Consider the following 27,801-nt stretch of genomic DNA (forward strand, 5'->3'; position numbering starts at 1 on the left):
GATGTTGTTTATTCAAGTCTTTTCTACATAAAATTGTTTTATTCTAGTCTTTTCTATATAAAATTGTTTTATTCCAGTTTTTTCTACATAAAATTGTTTTATATGAGTTTTTTCTACATAAAATTGTTCATCAAGTCCCCCTCCCCACCTCACCCGATGTTGTTGAGTAAAATTACAGATTTTCTTCTAAAATAATATGTCTCCGTTTACATGATGACATGTTAATGTTTGGTAATGATTTATTCAGATGTTGCTAACTGTATGCCATTTAATTATGTGGACGAAATTCCTTCTTCGTAAAGGAAGTGATGTGTTGTCACATGATTTTTCGGTTTTTGTCTGGTACCCTGTTATTTTTCAAGGTCAAGGTTAATTTGTGTGTGTGTGTGTGTGTGTGTTAATGCACAAAATCTATTTTTAGCCTATGCTGACCCTGTTATGATCTTGACAATTACGTCCAGTTGTAATCATCAAAGAGAAGAACTCGACAGATGTGTGAAGCCCAAAACTCTATCATAACATTGTTAAGCCCATTTCCTGTAAACGTCAGCTTTTATAAACAATGATATAATATTAATCTTACTGTCACATGTACTTTAGTCAACACTTCTTTCAGTAACGGAAACTTGAGATTGGGAGACAGGTATCGCCGATAGAGATAATCTGATTACTTACCTTATATCACAATATGAATTAAATATTGGTTCTGGATACATTTGAAGAAAAAAAAGTGGCTGCACATGACAGGTACATTTTACATTTTTGTACTAATATGCTGGCCGCTGGATGCATTAGAGGGATGGCCATTCTTGAAGGGTACTTTAGAATACAAAACTCGTCATTGCCAAGGGATTCTGGCCGTAAGTAGCGGGTGGCTGCTGGTCAGGGAGGCCATTCAAGAGGGGGACTACTGTATATGGCAATCACTTGTAAAAAATGCACATATGAACAAAGTTTGTGTCTTGATTAAGGTTAACTCAATGATTACTTAACTTGTTGGCCTGTTTAACTTTCAGAGTAAAAGCTATTAATTGCGGCATTTCCTCTCTATTAAGTCTTTCATTAAAACATGGTTCTTGTAATAGGGCAAGTATGGTAATGGATCCCATTTAATTAAGTCATAGTAAAATCATAGTGTCATTTATTTAATTCTAAGGTGGCTTCACATGGACTGTAATTTTGTTGCTCCGTTAACAGCTGTAGGGTCACAATATTAAACCACAAATGGGTGTCCATTGCACGAGCCATAGGCAAGTTGTGAACAGAATACTTAGATTCATAAAGTGATGTTGTTTCATACAAGGCTTCTAAATATGTCAGTGCTTGTTCAACACAGATGATTCAGAATCATAGAGAATTCACTCACTATAAGCCCTTCATTATAAATTGGTTCCTGTAATAGGGAATTAGTGTGGTAATGGATCCCATTTAGTGAAGTGATAGTAAAATCTAAGTAACATTTACTTGATTATAAGGTGATTTCACTATAATGTGGCACACTCTATATAGTGCTCATGGATGGCATTATAATGAGGGAGTACTGTATAACATGATTTGTGTACATTACCATGCTGGAGGTGCATATCTGATCTTGTGCACCAAAAACCTAATATACAATAAAATAAAATGGCTCCAATTGTATCAGTCAAAACAAATAATGTTTAAATTAAAAAAAAATGTGCTTGAACCATGAACAGTGGTATCCATCTCAGGAACCCCTTAAGAGAGGTCCCATTATTCTGTAAATCTCCTATCATGAGACTGTTCAGAAAAAAAAAATGATGCCATGCTAATTCATGGAGCTCTTATTATAAGACTAATCTCTAAAAAGAAACCACACTATGCACCAAAGTTGTGCAGGACAACACTGTTGTCCACTTGAAATAAAAAGAATGTATCTAATGTATTAGCAAGGGAAATTTAACCCTATGTAATAATCAGGCAAATGAGCATCCATTTCAAATAGGTGTTAATTTAAATTTCACTTTCAAAAGTTAGACAAGAAACTTCAGATGTTAATATCATGCTCTTCGTGTTGTTTCCATTTGATGTTCAAATATTGGACAGGTAACTTCAGTTTTATACATTGATTCCACATACTATAACTTGGCCATCCTCCAAAACTCTGATTACAACCCCTTTTGCACCAGGTACACCATCTTGGTTATCCCGCTTCCGGTCTTTGCCTGTGAAAGAATTAAGACCAAAAACTTTATTGAAAAAAATGCAAAAAAGGTATTTCCATTTGGCCACTCACATTTTAATTGATATTAATTAAACTTCTTTAACAAGTTGCAATTTTCTGTACAATGGTCAATGATATTGAGAGTGTAGTTCATGGGGAGATACGGTACTTCAGGTGGTTGAAACCAGATAACATACAGCACCTATGACCATCAATGGGTGATTACTTGTCATGTAGAAAAAATAAGGTACTTTAATCAAAGTACCAACAAAATTAATATTTTTCACAAAACTATCAAAAGATAAGTTTTATTTCAGACTCCCTAGTCCATATAACTAAATTAAAATATAACATATGAAAGTATTTTAAACATAAAAGAGCATGGGTAACTTAGGTACAAATATACAACTACAGAATGTTAAGAATAAAAATATGTAAGACATTAAAAGTCTTAGACTAATTGGTTCTTTCTATCTGTAATTTAAGTGAATGTCATAGTTCCACAAGGATTTCAAGATAGACTTCTTACTTTTAGATATTCTTGTCATCATTGAGAACACAGACTTTCTGATTATTTCTTCAAAACTGAATATATTATAGTTTACAAGAATGGTAGAGGCATGTTCTATCATGGAAGGTTATTATAATAATAGAAAATGAAGACTAAAATTGTAACCATATTTGTTCATTTATCCATTAAAGATTGTTCACAAAGGAGTACAACACACTGTGCAGTAATAAGATGTACAGGGGAGGAGATGTAATCTGAAAGAAGTTGACTGAAATACGATGCCTACTGATTTTTGTGTATTATAGATGATATCATGCTTATATGTGTATTGTTCACGTGTCTAATTGTATCTTTAACCCTGTGATAGAAGGACTTATCAATGACATATCAACAGTAAAACTAAAATAACTGTAATGAAATAACACATTTGGTGTCAAATGTATCCCCATGTGTATATATTATATAATAAGGCAAAAAAATACATTCCTGCCTCACTCCATTGGTTAAATGGAATGAACTGGATACCGCACTTGCCCATTACTTATAGTACAATTGTCTGCCATACCAGTTAACAAGAGTAAGAACAATGTAGACGGGCATTTGAATATCAAGCAACTTTTTAAAGTGTCCAGTGATTGACTGAAATTGAACTCTATTCATGGCAGAATTTTTAGTTTACATATACCTGTGAACAGGATGTTCTACCTTAACATTTGATTACCTTCGAGTATTGTCATGGGCATAATCAGCTTCTAATACCCCCCATGTTAAAGCCTCCAAGAGTGCAGTTGACACTGAGATATAATCCTTTGATTAGCTTCGATCATTGCCATGGACATAGTCAGCTTCTAATACCCCCCACCCCCGGATGTTAAAGCCTCCAAGAGTGGGGTGGTTGACACCGAGATATAAAGCTTCTAATACCCCTAATGTTAAAGCCTCCAAGAGTGGGGTGGTTGACACTGAGATATAAAGCTTCTAATACATCCAATGTTAAAGCCTCCAAGAGTGGGGCGATTGACGCCGAGATATAAAGCTTCTAATACCCCTAATGTTAAAGCCTCCAAGAGTGGGGTGGTTGACACCGAGATATAAAGCTTCTAATACCCCTAATGTTAAAGCCTCCAAGAGTGGGGTGGTTGACACTGAGATATAAAGCTTCTAATACATCCAATGTTAAAGCCTCCAACAGTCGGGTGGTTGACACCGAGATATAAAGCTTCTAATACCCCTAATGTTAAAGCCTCCAAGAGTGGGGCGATTGACACTGAGATATAAAGCTTCTAATACCCCCCATGTTAAAGCCTCCAAGAGTGGGGTGATTGACACTGAGATATAAAGCTTCTAATATCCCCCCATGTTAAAGCTGCCTCAAGGGGTGGGATGGTTGACATTGAGATATAATCCTTTGATTAGCTTTGATTATTGCCATGGGCATAGTTGGCTTCTAATACCCCCACCATGTTAAGAATGGTTGACATTGAGATAAATTCAAACTGTGACAGCAAACCATTAAAATATAGTCAACTTGAGGGCTCAGACAGAATGGGGAAATGGTCTAAAATTTAAGCTGGAACAGGTATAATTTGTATATGAAAACTTCACTAAGATTTCAGTGTGCTGAGAATTCTGGAATAGTACAGATGTGTGAGTCTGACACAGATCACTGTGTCCAAAGAAAGTGAAACTGTGTGGATAAGTGAAATCGAAAGGCCATTCCAAGATTTATTGTAACTTATCTCATAAAGGGGAATTTGAATTGGATTTAAAAGCTTTTTGTACTTGACTTGAATAAATTAGATTGTGTTACCTTCAATTACTGTAATTATGTTAACTGAGTCATGACATATATTTGTATTTATTAGAATGCTTGTGGTAGGATGTGGATTTTATTAGGATGTAATAAGTGTAGTTTGATGGTTATATGAAGTTAGATCCTGAGTTAGATATATATGTCTTAATTCTTACGATGCATGCAGTATGATTACTTCAAAAACTATGTTGTAGTTTACCAATATATCAATATTTAGATGGTGTATGAGTGTTACCATATTCACAGAAGTAATATTATTTGTTCATATTAGTGCAAGGCATGTATGACTTATGTAAATGGAGATTTGTGGTTGCACATATGACCTTGTAAGGTTGGTGGCCCATTAATCTGATGGAAGGTCTGTGAGATGAATTCCTAAACGATAAGGTAGGGATGCAAGCAATTATATCCCTTGTTGTATTCTTTCAGAAGCTTCCAGGGTGCATGCAACGCTGCACAATTGCAAAAGAAGGAGCAAGGAGAAGTCAAGAATGGAAGGAAGGAGGATGGAAAGGATGAAGTAGGAAGAAGTAAAATGAAGGATGAAGGAATGGAGGAACTAGGAAAAAACAGAAGGAAGAAGGAAGGAAGGTGAAAGGAGGAAGAGGTGGAAATGAAAGAAAGGAAGGAACAAATTATAAGAAAGACTGAAGCAGATAACCAAAAGGACAACACAAAGAATAGTGTCTCTCTCACATGTAGTGCTCTGGTGGCCTAGTGGTTAGAGCATCCACCTCAGATACGTGAGGTCGCAGGTTCGAACTACAGCCAAGTCATACCAAAAACTAATAAAAATGATACTAACAGCTGCCTTGCTTGCCGCTCAGCATTAAGAGTTAGTGTCAGAACTGGTCGGCCTGGTGTCAGGATAATGTGACTGGGTGGGACATCATGCTAGATATCTGCTGCATGATGCCAAAGTGCTAGACATCGTTATAAGTCGCCACGCTGCAGACATTGTAGCGATATGACTAATATTGTCAAAAATACACACAAACACACACATACAGAGAACCCTATCAAACAAGGTTGTCAATACAGATGGTGGTTTAGCATTAGATGCTGGTAGGGGATCCGGAAGATGGTGTTTTTGAGCATGGCGAGGTTGATGTTATGGTCGTTTTATATGGTATACAACAAGAACTCATGTCACTCAACCGTAACTATCTGAGCTTGAATGGCAATGTCGACAATTTGTTTAGTCAGATATGAATGTCGGACTGAAAAATTGGTGAATCTACATTAAAAATCCAGATCTCACACACACTCTCTCACATGTAGATCATAAAATTCTGAATGATGAATTAACATGCTAATTAGGAATTGGATTAACAAGGTCAATTATTATGTCTATTGTATTGAGCAGATTGAAGTCTTTATGTTGAATATATTTATTAATTTGATTCTTTATATTTTTAAATTTTTTTATCTATAGAATAGTGAGTTGTTATATGTATTTGGGTTTCGGCTTTGCTAATTTGAAATTTGTTAATGCACATCTTCTGCAGTATTACATATAATACCATAACTGGATCATGACAATGACTCTATGAAATACTGTATGTGAAAACTAATACAAGGGAAAATGCAAAACATCACATTAAAGTCCATTAAATATATAATATTTCACATATAGCATAATTGTTTTATTTCAACCTCAATTGTACAGTTCATATATAAAGTGGTGTTTGATCACACTCTTGTTTCCTATACAAAAATATTGTATGCTAGTCTTAGTGATCCAACCTCATATACAGGAGTGCAAAGCTGTCCAAACATGTGTCCAAAGCATTACTAGAATACAGCTGATGTTGGTATAAACTATTAAAAACAATTTTTCCAGTAAAATATATTTCTTCAGTAATAATTATCCAATCATCATACTTAAGGAGATTTACTATGACCTTGCAAATACACCCTCCCTGGCTTAAAATTTTCTGCTGAAAAGCTAAAGGTACCTGCCCATCGAAGTGGCAGCTAGACAGAGTGATCCCCCCCTTGATACAGGCGTTGGCACTAAGTCCCATGAATTCTTCAGTTACTACTGGAGTGGAAGGCAAGCTCTCTATATGGATGTAACTGCAGGGAGTCTGGAGGGTGCATGTGTATTATGACTGGGTAAGTATTACTGAACAAACACCAGACCTGCATCTATCAAATACAGCTAATTTAAAAGCAATGTGATGGGACGTCATCATAACCCATGCAGGTACATACCAAGGGTGCCTTAGCATGTGAGGATATCCAAGTCACAACACGAAATTTTAAAAACTGTAGAGTGCATGCTACTTAGCTAGGGTTCTTCCACTGCCAGTTATACTGGTCACCATGTATAGCCTATTGTGTGCTGAAAAATGGCATTAAACCCACAACAACTACAACAACTATCCAAATTTAAAAATCATTATAAAGCAATTATAAATGGTATAATGAAGGTTTCAAGTTTTTTTAAATTATAACAATTCAGTGTGAAAAATTTAGTCAATTTTACTTTGGAGCAAACTAAGACTTGACCCTGAATAAATGCCAAATCAATTCACAATGACATCACATAACTTTTAAATATTTATATTATAGGTTTTCATTTTTTCTATACAATCAGAAGGATACTAGGAGGGACAAAAAGTTGAAAATAGTGTGTAATCCCAACATTTGCTATTTAGATCAAGGGAGTGAACTAAGAACCTCAGAGATGAAATCTGATTCAGTTGTAACCAAACTACTCTTTTATCATGAAGAGTAAAAAAATTTAATTTCAATTTTTTATTTAAATTTAATGCTTACCTCTCTGCACAACACATCCAGTACCTATAAGTTCATCAAACTGCAGCAAGCGAGGTTCCTCGACAAGCACAACATCATACCCTCGAGAGCCATAACGATAGTTAGCAGTCTCTCCATTTCTGTCCCATGTAACTAAAACCTCTGCATATAGAAAATAAATAAGTATGGTATTTATTCAGATTCGATTCCCATGCTTAGTTAATGTTCGATTCCCATGCTTAGTCAATGTTAAATAAGAGTTAGTTCTCTCATGATATGGAAAACAGTGTGTATGTGGAGCCAAAAATCCAAAGCAAAAGAAGCCTTTTCTTTGAGGAAGATGAAAAATGTGGAAAGTAAAGCAACTTCTTAGTAGTCAATCAATTAAAGGATTTAAGTTGCCTACGCAACTAGTGCTTTTGTGACTGGTAAAGTCTTGAAGGTCAAGATTTTCAATTGATCGGGACTGTAGGAATGGAGCCACTACAATCCCGCTTTTATGTGTGAATGTCGCACTTTTTAATTCATGAACATGTCCGGCCGAGAAAAGGAGGCAAGGGACCCGCGGGATGTGAAACGCACAGGAAAGCTGTATGCCCAGAAACAGCAAATAGCGTAAGATCAAATCAAGTCCAGTTGTACTAGTGGACAGAAATCTATTCCAATGGTGTGTAAGCCACTCGTGTAATTTTCCTAATCCTTTGAGTTGTGTAATTTCATTACTATTTTTCATTAAAGTTGGAATTTGGTGTACATGGTGTACTTTTGATTTTCCGAAATTTGTCAATCAGCTGGGTGTCAGGCACCCTATACATGTTTGGGTCACGCTGTGTTTACTTTCGGTTTTCACTTTTGATGGTGGTATACAAAGGATCGAGTTAGGGTTGTGGGGATAGAGCTTTATCGAAAGCGGTCTTCAATAGCCGAAGGAAGAACCTCATATAAATTGGCAATTTGAAAGTCGATGTCCGTTTTCTTCTTTACTCCTTCTTCATTCAGTGATACACTCTTTCTTTCTTCTTCGTGCTGTTGTAGTGTTTTGCTGTTTTGCTAGAGTTTGCTGTACTGCTTTGACTGGACTTCTGTTGCCTTAGATCTTGATGTTTGCAACTGGTCTTTTATCGCCACGATTCTTTGTTTGATAGCTATATTGAATTTGGAAGGTATATTGTGCCCCTTTTTGGTGTATAAATTAGTATGTTTGGTCTGAGTATCAGTGTTGGATTTACATGTCATGTTAATAATTGGGAATTGTGTTGTTGTTGTTTATTTAGTTCCGCTTTGTGTGGGAGGGCCTGATGACTGAGCTTAGGTCACCTTAGAGTCTTAAGATGGTTGGGACCTAAGAAGTTTTTGTGTTTATTTATATCTTACCACTCTTGTTGTCATGTGTATCTGGGCCTGATGGTGGGAGTTTGCCACCTTTATAATATGTATACACAGTTATGAGAATATATGTGTTGTTTTTCTCAGACCATGATGGTTAGTATTGTCTTAACTGCATGCCTACATGCAGGGAAAAAAAACACACACACAACAACAACAACCATGGACATGCGCTTCAGCTAGCAGTCTTACCTTACTGCTTTAGCCCTTCTATTGATTGTTATTATAATTACTTGTGGTTGTATTTATATGTTGCCATGTTTGTTAATTTGTTTGAGGTACCTTATTATGTTCATGTATGTGGTATCGATGTTTTTGTTGCGTACCTTGTCCAAAACTTCAGGGTATGTTGTAGGGGAATTAATTTTCTTTTGGTAATCTTGGAAACCAACTCGTTGATTATGGTATATGGGACAGGTGTTGAATATGTGGTCCAGTGTTTCTGCAGCAGGGCAATGTGGACAGTTAGTAGTTTGGTTCAATTCCTTCCTGAGATGTTTCCCAAAGCTGTTTCAGAGTAAAGTTTTTCCTGTTTTGATCCTATCGATAATTCGGATGTCCATGTTTTCCAGGATATTAGGTGCCTTGATTATCCTTGTGGCCTCTTTTTGCAGTTGGTATAAATGTCTGCCCTTGTTGGCGTTGTCCTAGAGCTGCTGCCATTTCTTGTTCATTTTGCTTCTTATCTGGCTATGTATCTCATACACACTGTAATTAAGTGTTTCTGTTGCATTGTTCAGGAGACTGTATTTTGCCTTTCGGTCAGCTTTATCATTGCCAATCAGATTGATGTGAAAAGGTGCCCATCGGAATTTGATGGTTTGTTGTTTATCTTCGATCTCCTTGATGGATAACATAGTGTCTTCTAGCATATTTGCTCTACTTTTTGACGTGCCAGTCTCTAAGGATTTGAGTACGTTTAGAGAGTCTGTTATAATGATGTACTGGCTGTGGTTTTGGGTCTTAATCTATTTGAGGGCTTCATTTATTGCCCAGAATTCTGCTGTGTAGATGGAGCAGCCATCCAGGAATCTTGCACCAAATTCAACTTGTTGTTGCAGCACCACTATTGCAGCAGCAGTTCTGTTTATTTCTTTCGATTTAGATCTGTCTGTGTAGATTTTAAGAAATCCAGAGTAAGTTTCTTCGATGATTTTCTGGATTTCTGTTAGTATTTTTGGTGGGTTTTGTAGTTTGGATCCTAAGTTCTGGGCAGACAGGTTTATTTTGGGCATGCAGTTTTACCAAGGGGTAGGATCATTGATTTTGTATTGTTCTACTTGAATTCCGGATAGTTAAATTTCATCACAGAGTGTGTGTATTTTCTTACCTGCTGGCTGGTTTAGAGCTTGTTTTTGCCTGAACGGAATGTTGCACTTTTTAATCATCATTTTGGTTGGGTTGGTGTCTTGATGTATTGAGTTTCTGGTAGCATATCTCAATATGTGCTCTTCTCGTCTGAGGTGCAGCGGTAGTACTCCCGTCAGTATTTGTAGCTCATCGAGTGAGATGTTAGGTAGAGTCCCCATACATAGTCTAAGTGCTTTATATATTTCATGCTGTCCAGTTTCTTAAGCAGGTCCTTGTTTGCCGAGGCATACACCTGGCAACCATAGTCCAGTTTAGCCCTGATTAATGATTTGTAGAGCTTGAGCATAGTTTGTTGGTCAGCTCCACACGTTGTCCCCTTGATATTTTTTAGGAGACTGATGTCTTGCTGGCATTTTTTGATTAGGGTTGTTATGTGCGTTTTCCAATTAAGTGTTTCGTTAAGTAGCATTCCCAAAAAGTATGTTTCTTATACGAATGGGACTGGTGTATTTTGGATGTAGAGTTCTGGGTATGTAGTAGGTTTCCTGTTTGTTGGGGAGAAAAGCATTCCTACTGTTTTAGTATCAGATATTTTGAATTCATAGTTGTCTGCCCATTTGCTGATGGCGTCTAGGCTTTGCTGTAGTTGCTTGATGTTGTTTTGGCTGTTGGGGTTGCCTGCCTACCATATTCCACTATCGTCAGCAAATTGGGACAGTTCGACTAGTTTGTTGGTAATATTGTTGCAGAGGCTGTTGATCATGAGGTTGAACAGTGTTGGACTTGTTACGTTTCCCTGGGGAGTTCCGTTGTCCAAAGTGTAAGTCACAGAGAATGCATCGCCTACTCTGGTTTTGATTTGCCTCCCTGTTAGGAAGTTTGAGATCCAAACGGTGCATTCTTCCTGTTATGCTGAATTGATTGAGTTTGGAAATGAGGCCTTTAGTCCAGACCATATCAAACACATTTTTGAGGTCTAGGAATACCGCATTTAAGTGCCTATCTTTTTTCCGTTTGGCATTGAAGGCAAGTTTAATGCTGGCTTCTAGTCAAATTAGCTGATTAATGGTAGAGTGTTTGGTTCTAAATCCACTTTGATTTTCAGTAAGTAGCTGGTTTTGTTCCAGGTGGTGCCTTAGCTGGTTGTTGAATATTGTTTCCACGACTTTGCAGATGGTGTTAGGCAAGGAGATGGGTCTATATGATGTTATGTTTTTGGGCTCTTTTCCTGGTTTAGGTATGGCTATGACCACTGCTTGTTTCCACAATGTGGGTATGTTTCCAGTGTGCCATATTATGTTTATCATGTCAAGTATAATTCTTTGCATATTTATCGGGAGATGTTTATAGATGTTGTAACTGAGGTTGTCTTCACCTGGGTATGTGGGTTTTTTGTTAAGTAGTGCTTTTCTCCATTCAGCGGGGTTGAATGGGTCATTTAGTGGTGAGTCATTGTTGGTTTGGTCAGTGAATATGTGAGGGAATTCTTCTATTGCCCGTCTTTGCTCCATACATTTTTGGGTATGATTGTTATTACTGCTGGAATTAGCAGTCTTAACTTTTTTCCCCATTTAAATGGTTAATAATATTCCATCAAATACAGCACACATTTGTCACTGTATTGTCTTTTAAGTGAATTATAAAAATTAAAAAGATTTTGTTTGGTTTTATTGCCCACTGGTTGAATTAATTGTAAACTTGATGAGTTTTTTCCACTGTGACTTGCTTCTTATGTGCCTGATGGTTTCAATTATAACCACAATGACTGTAGGTCTTGGGACACTATAAGTCCTGGGACACACACAATTATTTTCGTAAGTAATTTTTGCAATTATCAGGAATAATAGTGCAAAGAAACAGGAACAAGTACAAGGATCGCAAAGAAGAAAGGAGAAAAGTGTAAAAAATATGATCACTAAATATGCAACCAGTATTTCCAAGAATTCCTTTGCAAGTGATGCTAAGAATGATGACCCATGTATTCATATTATAAAAACAGAAATCTTAATTGAGCGTAGTAATACATGTTTGTGGTTTTTCTGTTACGTAGCTATTTATAGCACTTGTTATGTCCAGCTTGATCGCAATAAGGTCATCATAATACCAGTCCTTCAACCAATGGAAGCCAATTTTTTCAATTATTTTTTGTTTGTTTGTTAGAATGTTGTTTTTCTTTAATGCTTACTTCATATCTGCCTTAACTGGCGGTGTTTATCTTATGCTGTACATGTGACTCTATTTATAGAAGTGGAAAAGTAGTTCTCCTTACAGTTCATACAGAAATGAACGCAATTCGTTTTGATCACGTGGTAATATTCTGACCAATGGAAATGTTACTTTCCTGTACCAGCTACTGGCATTGCAATTATAGAATGATGACCCATGTATTCATATTATACAACATTGGATCAACAGGCACTAAATTAAATAAAGACAATGACTGGGGTACAAGTGTAAACAAGCCGACTTCTGGTTTCACTGTGATGTCACACAAAATAGTGGGAAATCCGCTCACTAAAAGTGATAAATCCTGCTTAAATCTACATTCTGGGCAGAAATACTGTAGTTGTTTTCTGTGGTGAATGTTCATACACATATAACTTGCTGAAGAGGTGTCTGGGACTCACTAAGACTCTGAGAAAACCAAGAAACTGTCTTCTCCCAAGTAGCCAACGTTGAACAACTCAGCAAGTGTGGATGTCCCAATATCTGTCCCTTGTGCATCCTAGAACTGTGCAACATCTGTACCTCATGTGTTCTAGAACAGTCTAATATATGTACCTCCTGTGGTGCACGGCTGTCCAATATCTTTACCTAATATGTTCTATAACTGTCCAATAACTGTACACTATGTATTCTTTAACTATCCAATTTTATGTACTTTGTGTTCTATAAATCCAATTATATGTACTTTGTGTTCTATAAATCTAATTGTATGTACTTTGTGTTCTATAAATCCAATTATCTGTACTTTGTGTTCTATAAATCCAATTATATGTACTTTGTGTTCTACAAATCCAATTATATGCACTTTGTGTTCTATGACTGTGCAATATCTGTACATCATGCATTCTATAATTGTCCATAAGCTGTACCATGCGTTCGAGAACTGTCCAACATCTGTATTTCATTTGGTCTAGGGCTGTTCAATATATGTACCTCAAATGTTCTATAATTGTCCAAAATCTGTCCATTGTGTATTCTTTAACTGTCCAATATCTGTTTCTTGTGTTTTCTAGAAGTGTCCAATATACTCTGCCAATATGCATCCAACTGCCTGAGGGACAATGGTGATTTAAAATTATTAAACTTGCTACATCAGTATACTCAGAGTCCTCAGTTTGTTCTGAATACCCTGATTTTCTGATCTAGTATGTAACAACAGCCCAAGGTTCATGCTCATGCATGTGTGTGTATGTGCATGTGTGTCTGTGCATGAATGTGTGTGCATGCTAATAAAAGAGTGAATATATACTCCTTTCACTCATTAACTCACCATGTTTTTTGTCCTTAATATGTCCAATGACCGTCCCAGGTCCTCCATTATCCTGCATCCCTTTGTCCCAGTCTGGACCTCTGCGTACTCTGGAACCAAGAGGGGGTAAACCAGATGATGGGTCCGTGGACTCATAATTTGATGACATGATGTCTGTCTCTTCAAATGTTTCCTCTTTGAGTGCTTCCTTTGCCAGAGCCAGTATGTGTTCCTTGAGGAGGTTTAAAAATAGAATACAGAAAATTAATTAATACATCTATGCAGGAAAGCACAATTATTGATAATACTGTAATTACTGAATACATCTATGCAGGAAAACACAATTACTGAGCCTTCTAATTTCTGATTACATCTGCACAGGAAACCATAAATAATGAAATTAATGAATACATCTAGAAGCAAAACAATTATTGATTATACTGTAATTACTGAATACATCTACAAAGGACAATACAATTATTTATTATAAAGTAAAATTTTTAAACCCAAAACACAATTATTTATCATATTGTAACAAATAAAGTAATGAAGTCCTTGTCATGAAAACTTTGCAATTTATATTAATAAGAACAAAGCTTACACAAAAATGTGATAACAAATTGTGCTTAAATATGTATAATTGGTCCACTGATGGATATATATATATATATATATATATATATATATATATATATATATAAAAGCTGTTCCATGAAACTTCCAAAAATGTCACAATATTTAAACGATTGACAAAACATGTCAAAGTGATGTCACTCATTTCTCATGCACTTTTCCAAATGAATTTTTCGAAGACATCATATTTACCAAACTATCTTGTTGGTATGCTAAACAAACAATCAGCTCACAGAACTTTTAAAGCAAAAAGTACACTAAAACGCAGTAAACAAAAAATTAATGTGAATAAATAAAAATCACTGATTGATGGATGAACTGTGATGCAGTCCATTAAGGAACGAAGTTTTGTTATGATAAAAAAAGCCTACAGAAAATGGTCTGCTTAAAAATGAATAGCATAAAACATTGACGGGGTTATAATGAAAACAATATAAAATAGTGTAGATCCTACCTTCTTTGAGCAACTAAATTCGAATCAAATCAACTTTACAGAAAATTTTAAAGCATGAATTTTCCATATGCAACAGAATGCATATTTAACCCACAATCCTGATACTGTATCTGAAACAAATCTGATATAGAAAAAAAGCTAAAAGTAGATTGTATTGCCAATAACATATGGTAATTAGCTGAGAAAGAAACAAAGTTAGTTTCAAAATGTCCAAATATTTGCTTAAATTGAGAAAAGAATGTTTCTACATTCCAAATATCAAAAATATATACCTAATTATTCCGGGACCCCGAGTGGCCAAGTGGTCTAAAGTGCTCTCCATTACGGATAATTGCCATCTCACCTCTGTCTGCGTGGGTTCAAGTCTCGGGTTCGGCCAATGTGGGTATGTGAGAAAGCTTGCCAGTAGCTTCTCATGGGTCGGTGGTTCTTTCCAGGGTTTTCCTAGGTTCTTCCTCCACCATTAATACTGGCCACAATGTATAGTTGAAAAATGGCGTTAAACCACACAACACCAACACCTAATTATTCCACAGAAATGACACATTCACTTGCAACCTTTAATACTGTTAAGACTGTATGATTAAAGTGTTACAGAGCCCAAGCTCAGTCCCAACATAGGCATCACTCATGGCAATAAAGCTGAGGAAATGAGTCAGATGATATTTATGATGACTATATGTTGATGATTTATAATGGCTAGATGATGATGGAGGATTTCAAAACATTATCAGACAATGAAGATGAATCCTTGGAGTTTGTACCAGATGACATTAGATAATGACATTTACAGATTACTTTGAATCACAAAAATGTGAACTTAACTTTCACTGTTTATTTGTAAGATGTGGAATTTTCATGGTATAGGATATTGTGAATTGGATCATTCTCAACTGTATTTTACACCAGTAATTGACCTATAATTAAAGACATGGATTTATCATATAAATAGATTTAAAATGTTAAGCGCTATGGATTTTAATGGAATTTTAAGGACAAATTGTAAGTTATCAATCTGTGACACATTCCACTTAATAATACAACTGTATTTTACACTGGTTTTATCATTATTTTTCCCATCTATCTATCCAGCCTGGCTTTTTTTTCCCAAAGTGCAACTCTCACTGATGTCAAGTCCCCCTTTGGATGGATCTGACATGCACAATACACCCGAATTTATAGGACAGTCAAAGATAAATTGGCTATTTGTACCCCTAAAAATAGGGGGGAAGGGGGTAAACTTATGGTTGAATCAACTTATAATTGAGTAATATGGTACCCCAACTTAGCAATAAACAATTGTTGCTGCAGCTGCTGTTTAATTAATACTAAATTCACAAACTTCAATAAATTGTGTATAATGAGTTATAATGTAAGTGCAATGACAAACATGATAAAGGATTCTAATAAAAACAAAAATGTTTGAAATTATGCACACTAACTGACAGAAAGGTACATGCATATGTAAATTGGGTGCATCTATAACTATTTGCAAGTGTTAATATTTTTACAGGCAGTCAGTTTCAGACAACCTTACTGACCATAATTATCACCAAATAAACAAATCTTCAGCCATTAACAAAGTGTTTTGTATGGATTACAAGAATGGAAGCTATAAAAGTTGCTTACAGACTAGAAGTCGTGCAAAGTTTGTTAAACTGCAGTTATTAAGTATTTTCACAAAGTGACCATATTCATTGTTTTAATAATAACTAAATGCTTAATGCATGAACAAGTAAGTACACACAAACAATGTATTGAGAGAAAGAGGGAGTAAAAGAAAAACTTGTGAAAAATACCCCATGCAAGCATTTGGCCTGAGATGGGGAATGCGTATCACCAAGACTATCTGAGCAATAATCAAAATTATAAAAATGAATAGAATAGACTGAAATGAGTTTTAATGAGTGCTGTCCACCTGTTTACAACTCTTACAAGCTTATGTACAACATGTTTACAACTCTTATAAACTTATGTACAACATGTTTACAACTCTAATAAGCTTATGTACAACACAATATTAAGAAACTCTTGAGTTCAGTTGTTGTTGTTCTTGTTGTTGTTGTTCTTGTTGTTGTGGGGTTTGACACCATTTTTCAGCACACAATAGGCTATACATGGCAGCCAGTATTAAGGTGGCGCTATACAGTTTCGCATTTTGCATAGGGTTAGGAATTTAAAGAAAAAGAATGTCCCCGGCTTTCCTCACTGGTTATACTGGCTATTTAAAAAAGACCTTGTATATCTTAGGTATAATGCAAAGAACCTTTAATTCCCTTTATTTTGGTGTATGATTGATGGGTGTACTATGGGTTATAGAGTATACAGTTTGGCCTTACTTCAAATGTGCACCTTTCAAAAAAGTGCTAGCTCTACTTGGTCATTTTCACTTCCTGAACTTCAGAGGTCAGTTGTATAAAAAAGAGCCGATAACTTTTTTTTACATTTTATATATTTGGTAATTCATTCATTGCACTTTCAGAAGCTGGTATTGTCTAGTCTGGCAAAATTCATTTTCCCTATTTTAATAGCTGCTATGTATAGTGTACTTTAGACTAATTCAGACTGATTTTTTAACACAAGGGAGCAGTCATTTTAGTTAGCAGTGTGCTTAAATCATGTAAAATTTCCAAAAGTACAATATCCAAAAGAAATATCATCCACATTACATTAATGTAGCATAGAGGTATGCAAACGTTCTCTCCACTGTGCATGTTTTAAATGCGAACTACTTCACCTTACATACGTCACTCTCTCAAAAGTACATATTATCTGGTGAGTGCCACCATAAAGAAGATGTAGGTATTATTTTTTTATGATTTAATTACGTTTATATGGCTGAAACATTTAAGTCGCAAGCATCAAAACAATCCTTATGAATAATTCTCCTGCCTTTTTCCCCACAGAACAGTATTTATGAGTGTCAGAGTCTCTAACAAGTCCAGCCTACCCCCCCCCCATGATAAAAGTGAGCTATTTTAAGAATGCACATTACATTTTGTAAACATAGCAACCAATGTTATGCTGAATGATAGGAACATGAAACTAGCCAGAATTATTTCTGAGATATCAACAATGAATTTTACAATTAGAAAAGGGAGGTAACTCATCAGCTTCATAAAGGTCAAAGGTCAAAGTGTAAAATATTTGCCTATTGTTTAATATGGAAGAAGCGAATTCACTTTCTCATCATTTATTTTTTTATTTCATTGCAAATAAATGAAAAGAAACATTTTCACCATATATTTCTGTCACTTATTGCAACAGTTTTAAATTTAAGTTGACTCTATTCCTATATTCTAAGTCTTCTAATTTCCCCATAATTAAGGTCACTACTCACACAAACATACCTCATGGCAAATTATGTAAGCAAGAGAAAAATGATCATAATTAGCTTATTTTCATGCTTAAATGCAATATGAATGTACCATTTTATTCAGAACATCATACATAATTATAAGAAAATAAAAAAAAATAATTGCAAACATTTTTTTATTTTCTTTAAGGTGGCGCTATACAGTTTCGCATTTTGCATAGGGTTAGGAATTTAAAGAAAAAGAATGTCCCCGGCTTTCTTCACTGGTTATACTGGCTATTTAAAAAAGACCTTGTATATCTTAGGTATAATGCAAAGAACCTTTAATTCCCTTTATTTTGGTGTATGATTGATGGGTGTACTATGGGTTATAGAGTATACAGTTTGGCCTTACTTCAAATGTGCACCTTTCAAAAAAGTGCTAGCTCTACTTGGTCATTTTCACTTCCTGAACTTCAGAGGTCAGTTGTATAAAAAAGAGCCGATAACTTTTTTTACATTTTATATATTTGGTAATTCATTCATTGCACTTTCAGAAGCTGGTATTGTCTAGTCTGGCAAAATTCATTTTCCCTATTTTAATAGCTGCTATGTATAGTGTACTTTAGACTAATTCAGACTGATTTTTTAACACAAGGGAGCAGTCATTTTAGTTAGCAGTGTGCTTAAATCATGTAAAATTTCCAAAAGTACAAAATATCCAAAAGAAATATCATCCACATTACATTAATGTAGCATAGAGGTATGCAAACGTTCTCTCCACTGTGCATGTTTTAAATGCGAACTACTTCACCTTACATACGTCACTCTCTCAAAAGTACATATTATCTGGTGAGCGCCACCATAAAGAAGATGTAGGTATTATTTTTTTATGATTTAATTACGTTTATATGGCTGAAACATTTAAGTCGCAAGCATCAAAACAATCCTTATGAATAATTCTCCTGCCTTTTTCCCCACAGAACAGTATTTATGAGTGTCAAAGTCTCTAACAAGTCCAGCCTACCCCCCCACCCCCCATGATAAAAGTGAGCTATTTTAAGAATGCACATTACATTTTGTAAACATAGCAACCAATGTTATGCTGAATGATAGGAACATGAAACTAGCCAGAATTATTTCTGAGATATCAACAATGAATTTTACAATTAGAAAAGGGAGGTACTCATCAGCTTCATAAAGGTCAAAGGTCAAAGTGTAAAATATTTGCCTATTGTTTAATATGGAAGAAGCGAATTCACTTTCTCATCATTTATTTTTTTATTTCATTGCAAATAAATGAAAAGAAACATTTTCACCATATATTTCTGTCACTTATTGCAACAGTTTTAAATTTAAGTTGACTCTATTCCTATATTCTAAGTCTTCTAATTTCCCCATAATTAAGGTCACTACTCACACAAACATACCTCATGGCAAATTATGTAAGCAAGAGAAAAATGATCATAATTAGCTTATTTTCACGCTTAAATGCAATATGAATGCACCATTTTATTCAGAACATCATACATAATTATATGAAAATAAAAAAAAATAATTGCAAACATTTTTTTATTTTCTTTAAGGTGGCGCTATACAGTTTCGCATTTTGCATAGGGTTAGGAATTTAAAGAAAAAGAATGTCCCCGGCTTTCTTCACTGGTTATACTGGCTATTTAAAAAAGACCTTGTATATCTTAGGTATAATGCAAAGAACCTTTAATTCCCTTTATTTTGGTGTATGATTGATGGGTGTACTATGGGTTATAGAGTATACAGTTTGGCCTTACTTCAAATGTGCACCTTTCAAAAAAGTGCTAGCTCTACTTGGTCATTTTCACTTCCTGAACTTCAGAGGTCAGTTGTATAAAAAAGAGCCGATAACTTTTTTTACATTTTATATATTTGGTAATTCATTCATTGCACTTTCAGAAGCTGGTATTGTCTAGTCTGGCAAAATTCATTTTCCCTATTTTAATAGCTGCTATGTATAGTGTACTTTAGACTAATTCAGACTGATTTTTTAACACAAGGGAGCAGTCATTTTAGTTAGCAGTGTGCTTAAATCATGTAAAATTTCCAAAAGTACAAAATATCCAAAAGAAATATCATCCACATTACATTAATGTAGCATAGAGGTATGCAAACGTTCTCTCCACTGTGCATGTTTTAAATGCGAACTACTTCACCTTACATACGTCACTCTCTCAAAAGTACATATTATCTGGTGAGCGCCACCATAAAGAAGATGTAGGTATTATTTTTTTATGATTTAATTACGTTTATATGGCTGAAACATTTAAGTCGCAAGCATCAAAACAATCCTTATGAATAATTCTCCTGCCTTTTTCCCCACAGAACAGTATTTATGAGTGTCAAAGTCTCTAACAAGTCCAGCCTACCCCCCCCCCATGATAAAAGTGAGCTATTTTAAGAATGCACATTACATTTTGTAAACATAGCAACCAATGTTATGCTGAATGATAGGAACATGAAACTAGCCAGAATTATTTCTGAGATATCAACAATGAATTTTACAATTAGAAAAGGGAGGTACTCATCAGCTTCATAAAGGTCAAAGGTCAAAGTGTAAAATATTTGCCTATTGTTTAATATGGAAGAAGCGAATTCACTTTCTCATCATTTATTTTTTTATTTCATTGCAAATAAATGAAAAGAAACATTTTCACCATATATTTCTGTCACTTATTGCAACAGTTTTAAATTTAAGTTGACTCTATTCCTATATTCTAAGTCTTCTAATTTCCCCATAATTAAGGTCACTACTCACACAAACATACCTCATGGCAAATTATGTAAGCAAGAGAAAAATGATCATAATTAGCTTATTTTCACGCTTAAATGCAATATGAATGCACCATTTTATTCAGAACATCATACATAATTATATGAAAATAAAAAAAAATAATTGCAAACATTTTTTTATTTTCTTTAAGGTGGCGCTATACAGTTTCGCATTTTGCATAGGGTTAGGAATTTAAAGAAAAAGAATGTCCCCGGCTTTCTTCACTGGTTATACTGGCTATTTAAAAAAGACCTTGTATATCTTAGGTATAATGCAAAGAACCTTTAATTCCCTTTATTTTGGTGTATGATTGATGGGTGTACTATGGGTTATAGAGTATACAGTTTGGCCTTACTTCAAATGTGCACCTTTCAAAAAAGTGCTAGCTCTACTTGGTCATTTTCACTTCCTGAACTTCAGAGGTCAGTTGTATAAAAAAGAGCCGATAACTTTTTTTACATTTTATATATTTGGTAATTCATTCATTGCACTTTCAGAAGCTGGTATTGTCTAGTCTGGCAAAATTCATTTTCCCTATTTTAATAGCTGCTATGTATAGTGTACTTTAGACTAATTCAGACTGATTTTTTAACACAAGGGAGCAGTCATTTTAGTTAGCAGTGTGCTTAAATCATGTAAAATTTCCAAAAGTACAATATCCAAAAGAAATATCATCCACATTACATTAATGTAGCATAGAGGTATGCAAACGTTCTCTCCACTGTGCATGTTTTAAATGCGAACTACTTCACCTTACATACGTCACTCTCTCAAAAGTACATATTATCTGGTGAGCGCCACCTAATGGTGGAGGAAGAACCTGGGGAAACCCTGGAAAGAACCACCCACCCACAAGAAGCTACTGGCAAGCTTTCCCACATACCCACATTGGCCAAATCCAAGACTCGAACCCATGCAGACAGAGGTGAGATGGCAGTGATCCATAATGGAGAGCGCTTTAGATCACTTGGCCACTCAGGGCCCCTTGAGTTCAGAAAGGTAACCATGCATGATTTTGGAAATATTCATTTTGAGAACCCAAATCCATCCTAATGAACCCAATCCCATCCTAATGAAACCCTACCCCATCCTAATGAAACCAACTCCATCCTAATGAAACTGAACTCCATCCTAATGAACCCATCTCCATCCTAATGAACCCAACCCCATCCTAATGAAACCAACTCCATCCTAAAGAAACTGAACTCCATCCTAATGAACCCATCTCCATCCTAATGAAATCAACTCCATCCTAATGAAACTGAACTCCATCCTAATGAAACCAACTCCATCCTAATGAAACTGAACTCCATCCTAATGAACCCATCTCCATCATAATGAACCCATCTCCATCATAATGAAACTGAACTCCATCCTAATGAACCCATCTCCATCCTAATGAAACCAACTCCATCCTAATGAAACTGAACTCCATCCTAATGAACCCATCTCCATCCTAATGAAACTGAACTCCATCCTAATGAACCCATCTCCATCCTAATGAAACTGAACTCCATCCTAATGAACCCATCTCCATCCTAATGAAACCAACTCCTTCCTAATGAAACTGAACTCCATCCTAATGAACCCATCTCCATCCTAATGAAACTGAACTCCATCCTAATGAACCCAACTCCATCCTAATGAACCCAACTCAATCCTAATGAACCCAACTCCATTCTAATGAACCCAACTCCATCCTAATGAAACCAAATTCCATCCTAATGAAAACATGAGCATGATTTTGAGAAGTGTTTAATTTGACCACTTGCCAATTATTCTTTGGTTATAATACATAACTCAAGACCAGAGAGTATGTTCTAATTGGTATATTATGTAATTATCTAGAGCAAGAGAGAGAGAGATATCTGAGGAATAGAAAAATCCATTTCCTACGAGCCCAGGACTACATAAAATGAATGCCAGATTACCATTTTGTCTCCCACCCCAAATATAATTACAATGAAATTTTATTTATCTTTTGGCAAAAAGCATTTCATCATTGACTTGTCCCTCTGGGTACCTTTAGCTGGGTGCCCAAATTATCTCCATATAATTCCATAGGAAAGCATTGCATGATTGCTATCAATAAAAGGCCACACTAACCACATGTGTTGCCTACTGAGGATCTAATTAAATAATCACAGTCCATACAACCAGCCCCTCAAGGAGAACCCTTAAAGAAAAAAGAATCTTGCATATATGTCTTTTGTTGTCACAACAACATATGGTAGTGTTTTTTTCATCTTCACCCAACACATTGATTCCTGTGATAAAGAACATGTACTAAGCTTTCTCTTGGGTCTCTTGATTTTGAACATGTGATTGTTTCTTCTGATGGATAACCTTAGTTAAACAGATGTGTCAAGTTTAATTATCAAACAAATCATAATTATTGTTACACAAAACACTGGCCATGGGATAACAGCTACACAAAAATCCCACAAAGAAAGTTAACAGCTCCCTGAAAGTTTAGATACATGATTGGATAATGTTGGATTAACAATACCATTAACTTCAATGATGTAAACTCAGAATTCAGATAAAAAATATGGATATCGGTAAGTTATGTCTTCAAGGAACACTAATCTTGCATCATATTACCAGACAACTGACCTATAAACATAATTGGATGACTATATCCCTGCTTCTCCAATGGTATCTGTCTTACAATAGGGATAATTTGCACACAAGAAAGTCAGAAGGGTAAGAAAAGTAGGCCACTGTGACTTAATTTCCCCATGCATTGTTCACAATGATGCAAGAAACACAAGGATCAAGTGTCATGAACACTTAAGGCTACAGCTGAAGACTTGCCTGGAAAACAAAACTTTTATTCTGGGGTTAACATTTCATCACATAGTAATTTAGTCAAAACAAAGTAGGCCACTGTGACCTAATTTCCCCTGGGGTTGTTCACAATGATTCCACAAGTATCCCTAACCAAGTTGCATAAAGAACTAATGCATAATGATGGCAGCAGCGCCAGAAAAATAAAATATTTTTACACTATTAACCTGACTGCAGATGATGCCAATACTTGGGTTATAGAATAAGTTCTTTTACACTTCATACAGGCAGACTAAAAATTAAAATGGCATCATTCATAAAATGTATACTTTTGAAGTCATAAGACAGGAATTTTCATCAAAAATCGTTCCATCTGTAGGCATTTTAATAACTTCTGTTATTTTTAAAATTAAGGATATAATTGTATTTTTCCTTAAAATAAAATAGGGAATTCTTCCCACTCACCTTGTCAGCTTTAGATTGGAGAGCCATTTCAGCACTACCTGGCATAGATATCGCAGCAAGAGACCCTCTTTCCATACCCATCTGAAATAAATGGTAATAATAAATGTTTGCTGATGGAAAGTATTTGCTGATGCTTACCAAAAACTGGTATAGCAGACTTATCAGAATTTCAATATGAGCTATAAAAAAATGTAAAGAGACAGGAAAAATATTAAAACAGCAGCAAGCACATTTCTCAATGTATTTGTTAAGAGGGGTTCATAATTTTTTACCAATACAAATCTGATGGACTTTTAAATACTCATTTATCTACTATCTTAGCATGGGCTTTAAGTGAGAGGGTACTGTGTGCATTACTTTCACATGAAAACTGTTCTTATGTTGGGACAGGTCTTAGCTTTAACATAGAACAACAAAATACATACCAACATAATTACATTTTCTTTATCTTTTCTTGGGGGTTGCACAGACACTTTGTTATATAAGCATATGCTCTTGAAAAGTTAAATATATCTCTCCCTCAATAACTTGCAAGTCACAGGGTCAATAAACATTTATGTTACTATGACGTTGTTACCCTGCATGATATTATCAACTGGAAACAATTACTCTGTCAATTAGTTTGTGTCATTGTGTTATGATTGTTATCAACTGGAAACAATTACTCTGTCAATTAGCTTGTGTCATTGTCATGATTGTTATAGCTTGTGTCATTGTGTCATGATCATTATTAACTGGAGACATTTACTGTCAATTAGCTTGTGTCATTGTGTCAAAGGATCATTAAGTCTTCAACAGCTGTCAAATTAAAGTCAGATGAGCTTGCTGAGTAAATACATTAATTACAACTGCTATTTTATCCTTTTGATTTCACAGTGTTCTGGATGTCATAGACATTAGACACAATACTAAGCTGCCTTGTGTAACTGTCAAGGTCAATACGCTGATCATTTGCATACATTTTTCTTTTGTTTACATTAAAATAAACAGATTTTCAGGCATTTTAACATTTAAAAATGTGAATAATGATTTTTCATTTTGATTGGAGTTTTACAAAACAATCTTACTTTCATGATCCAATCAACCATTTCTTCATTTTTTTATGCCAAACCCAAAAATGGGGATTGATAGGTTGCTGTTGTTGTGGGGTTTAATGCCATTTGCAGCACAAGATAGGCTATACATGGCAGCCAGTATAAATGGTGGAAGAACCCGGGAAAACCCCAGAAAGAACCACCAACCCACGAGAAGCTAGGGATTGATAGGTCTTATCACATTATAGGCAAGTTTGTAAGTTACCAGCATACACTGATATTTCACAGCAATCATTCTTAATTAAGAATTGTATGGAATGATATGTTCTGTCTGCTGCATGCTTGTATCCTCACCCTATCTCAAACTTTCACTAGAAAAGTAGCCACTGTGACCTACTTTTGCAAATAATGACAAGCAATTCTCAAGATGAATGTACACCAAAAGTGTAATGATAATAAATGTTACAGAAATGAAATCTAATGAGCACTTTTATTACTCACATCTATGTCAATAATAAAAGCATTGTGCCTAAAATCTGACCATATCATGATGGACAGACAAACTAAAGAATGAAGGGACAAGTGTGTGAGTGTGTGTGATTTGGATTTTTAACATAGCTTTAACATTTATTCAGTTGTATCGCTATGATGTATGCAGTGTGGCAGATTATATTGATGTCTAGCACTCTGGCATCATACCGCAGACAAGTACCATGATGTCCCACCCAGGTCACATTATCCTGACACTAGGCTGACCAGTCCTAACACTAACCTCTTAATGCTGAGCGTCATGCGAGGCAGCTGTTAGTATTAGTACCATTTTTTTGTAAGTCTTTGGTATGACTCGGCCTGGTTTCAAACCCATGACCTCTCGCATCCAAGAGGGAGGCTCTAACCAGTAGGCCACCTGAGTAGTTCTGAAGAGACAAAATGTTTAGGCAAAATGACAGCACTGAGAGCACCTATTTTGCCCCAAATTGCCCAATAGCATAGACCCTGAGACAGAGGTATCACTTTTCCATAATGTGCTGCTTTCAGCTGATACAGATCTGTTACTAATAAAATGATCCTCTAAACCAATATTTCATTCAATAAATGTATGAAAAAATAATCTCTACCATGGATATAGATGCTGATTTTTGTCTAACCTATTTCTAAGGGTGTTGTATCTAATACAATAGCTGTGGTGAAGCAAAATAAGAAAAGTTGTATACTTTTACACATTTTTTATAACACTTAATTAGTATTTTAATATCATCTGACATAAAACTATGCACAAACAAAATTAACAAGTGACTACTGTGAACATTATAAATTCTGAACTTTCTACTCTCACTACTCCCTAATTTCACCAACTTCACTTATTCTGTGGTGGAAAGGGAAGCAAATTCAGCCAAGTTTTAGTACAGCATGGAATCTGTGTCTTGGTTATGTTTTGCAGACATGACAAACAGGAAACAAAACTTACAAAAACAAGCAACTGATAAAAGAATGTTAATTAAATTAACATTACAAACTCATAAAAATCAGTAATTCATTCATACTTGCTCTTGATAAAGAATCTTTAAGCAGAGATAATGATTTCTGCAAACAGGGCCTAGTTACTTAGATATGTATCACAAGAAATTTGTAAATAATGAGCAACACTATCCAGGTGAAGAATTTCATTGGCCAATAGAAATCTATCAATTTATCAAGGAAAGAGGTGAAGGCCTCAGCACAATACCAACAAATACAAAAATTAACAGACATAACCCTATAATTGCAATGCCAAGAGCTGGTACAGGAAAGTAACATTTCCATTGGTCAGAATGTTACCACATGATCAAAATGAATTGCGTTCATTTCTGTATGAACTGTAAGGAGAACTACTTTTCCATTTCTATAAATAGAGTCATGTGTACAGCATAAGATAAACACTGCCAGTGAAGGCAGACACGAAGTAAGCATTAAAGGAAAACAACATTCTTACATTTTTAAAAAAAAATAATTGAATAATTTGGCTTCCATTGGTTGAAGGACTGGTATTATGATGACCTTATTACAATCAAGCAGGACAATCTCAAGTGCTATATATAGCTACGTAACAGAAAAAATCCAAACATGTATTACTACGCTCCATTAAGATTTCTATTTTTTAATGATGCAAACAAAATAACATAACGAATAATTGAATTTTCAATTATAAGAGTTTAATGTTTCTTCTGAGTTTATCATGGTATAAACGGTCAGTTGCCGACTCACACAGCTTACATAACATCCTTCAGGTGTTATTTGCTGTGTGAATTGGCAACTGACAGTTTATACCATGATAAACTCAGAAAAACAATGTTAAACTCTTACATGTTTCCTTCTGGAAAAATCAGCACCATTTCAAGTTAATTCAAGCTAGATATTTTTGACTAATCATATATATCAAGTTGTAGTCCAAGAACAATTCCCAAGAAAGTTAGTCAAAATTTGTATCCATTACTGTTGAATGTCTGGCAGAGTAAACTTAGAAAAACAACAACAACAACAAAAAAAGCAACCTGGACACATAGCACTGATCTCTTCCAGGTATCATATAGTATTCATTAAAGAAAAATATTTTTGTAAATATGTACTTTATATTTGAATTTAACCAAAGGAATCAAACAATGGAATTTAAATTAATACTGAATTTATCTCAACTGATGTGGTCTCTTCAAAATACTCATTCCTGATTAAATACTGAGGACAGAATTAAAAAAAAGCTCTTAAAAGCTAAACTGTGAAATACAAATTTACTAAAACTGTGTTATCCTTTCTTATATATACCAGTTTTTAAAAGAATCACCTGATTCTGACCCCTCTGATGGCCTAAGCTGTTTGAGCATCCACTTCAGATGTGGGAGGTCA

At 35.1% G+C, this 27,801-nt stretch overlaps 1 protein-coding gene across 3 annotated transcripts in view; it reads right to left on the bottom strand.

Annotated features, from left to right (window-relative positions):
* Positions 1-27,801, bottom strand: part of LOC149801872 (uncharacterized) — a 73,102-nt gene that overhangs the window by 8,726 nt on the left and 36,575 nt on the right. For all 3 annotated transcript variants that reach the window (XM_089956259.1, XM_089956260.1, XM_089956261.1), the window contains 4 exons: positions 23,888-23,968; positions 13,466-13,676; positions 7,294-7,434; positions 2,101-2,186 (listed from right to left, as the gene is read on the bottom strand). In XM_089956259.1, the coding sequence (XP_089812385.1) occupies positions 2,101-2,186; positions 7,294-7,434; positions 13,466-13,676; positions 23,888-23,968 (519 nt within the window). The remainder of the gene's footprint in view (positions 1-2,100; positions 2,187-7,293; positions 7,435-13,465; positions 13,677-23,887; positions 23,969-27,801) is intronic.

Source organism: Sinohyriopsis cumingii, chromosome 4 (genome assembly GCF_028554795.1).
Source record: "Sinohyriopsis cumingii isolate HCF-2022 chromosome 4, ASM2855479v2, whole genome shotgun sequence".
In the NCBI taxonomy this organism is placed as follows: Eukaryota; Metazoa; Mollusca; class Bivalvia; order Unionida; family Unionidae; genus Sinohyriopsis; species Sinohyriopsis cumingii.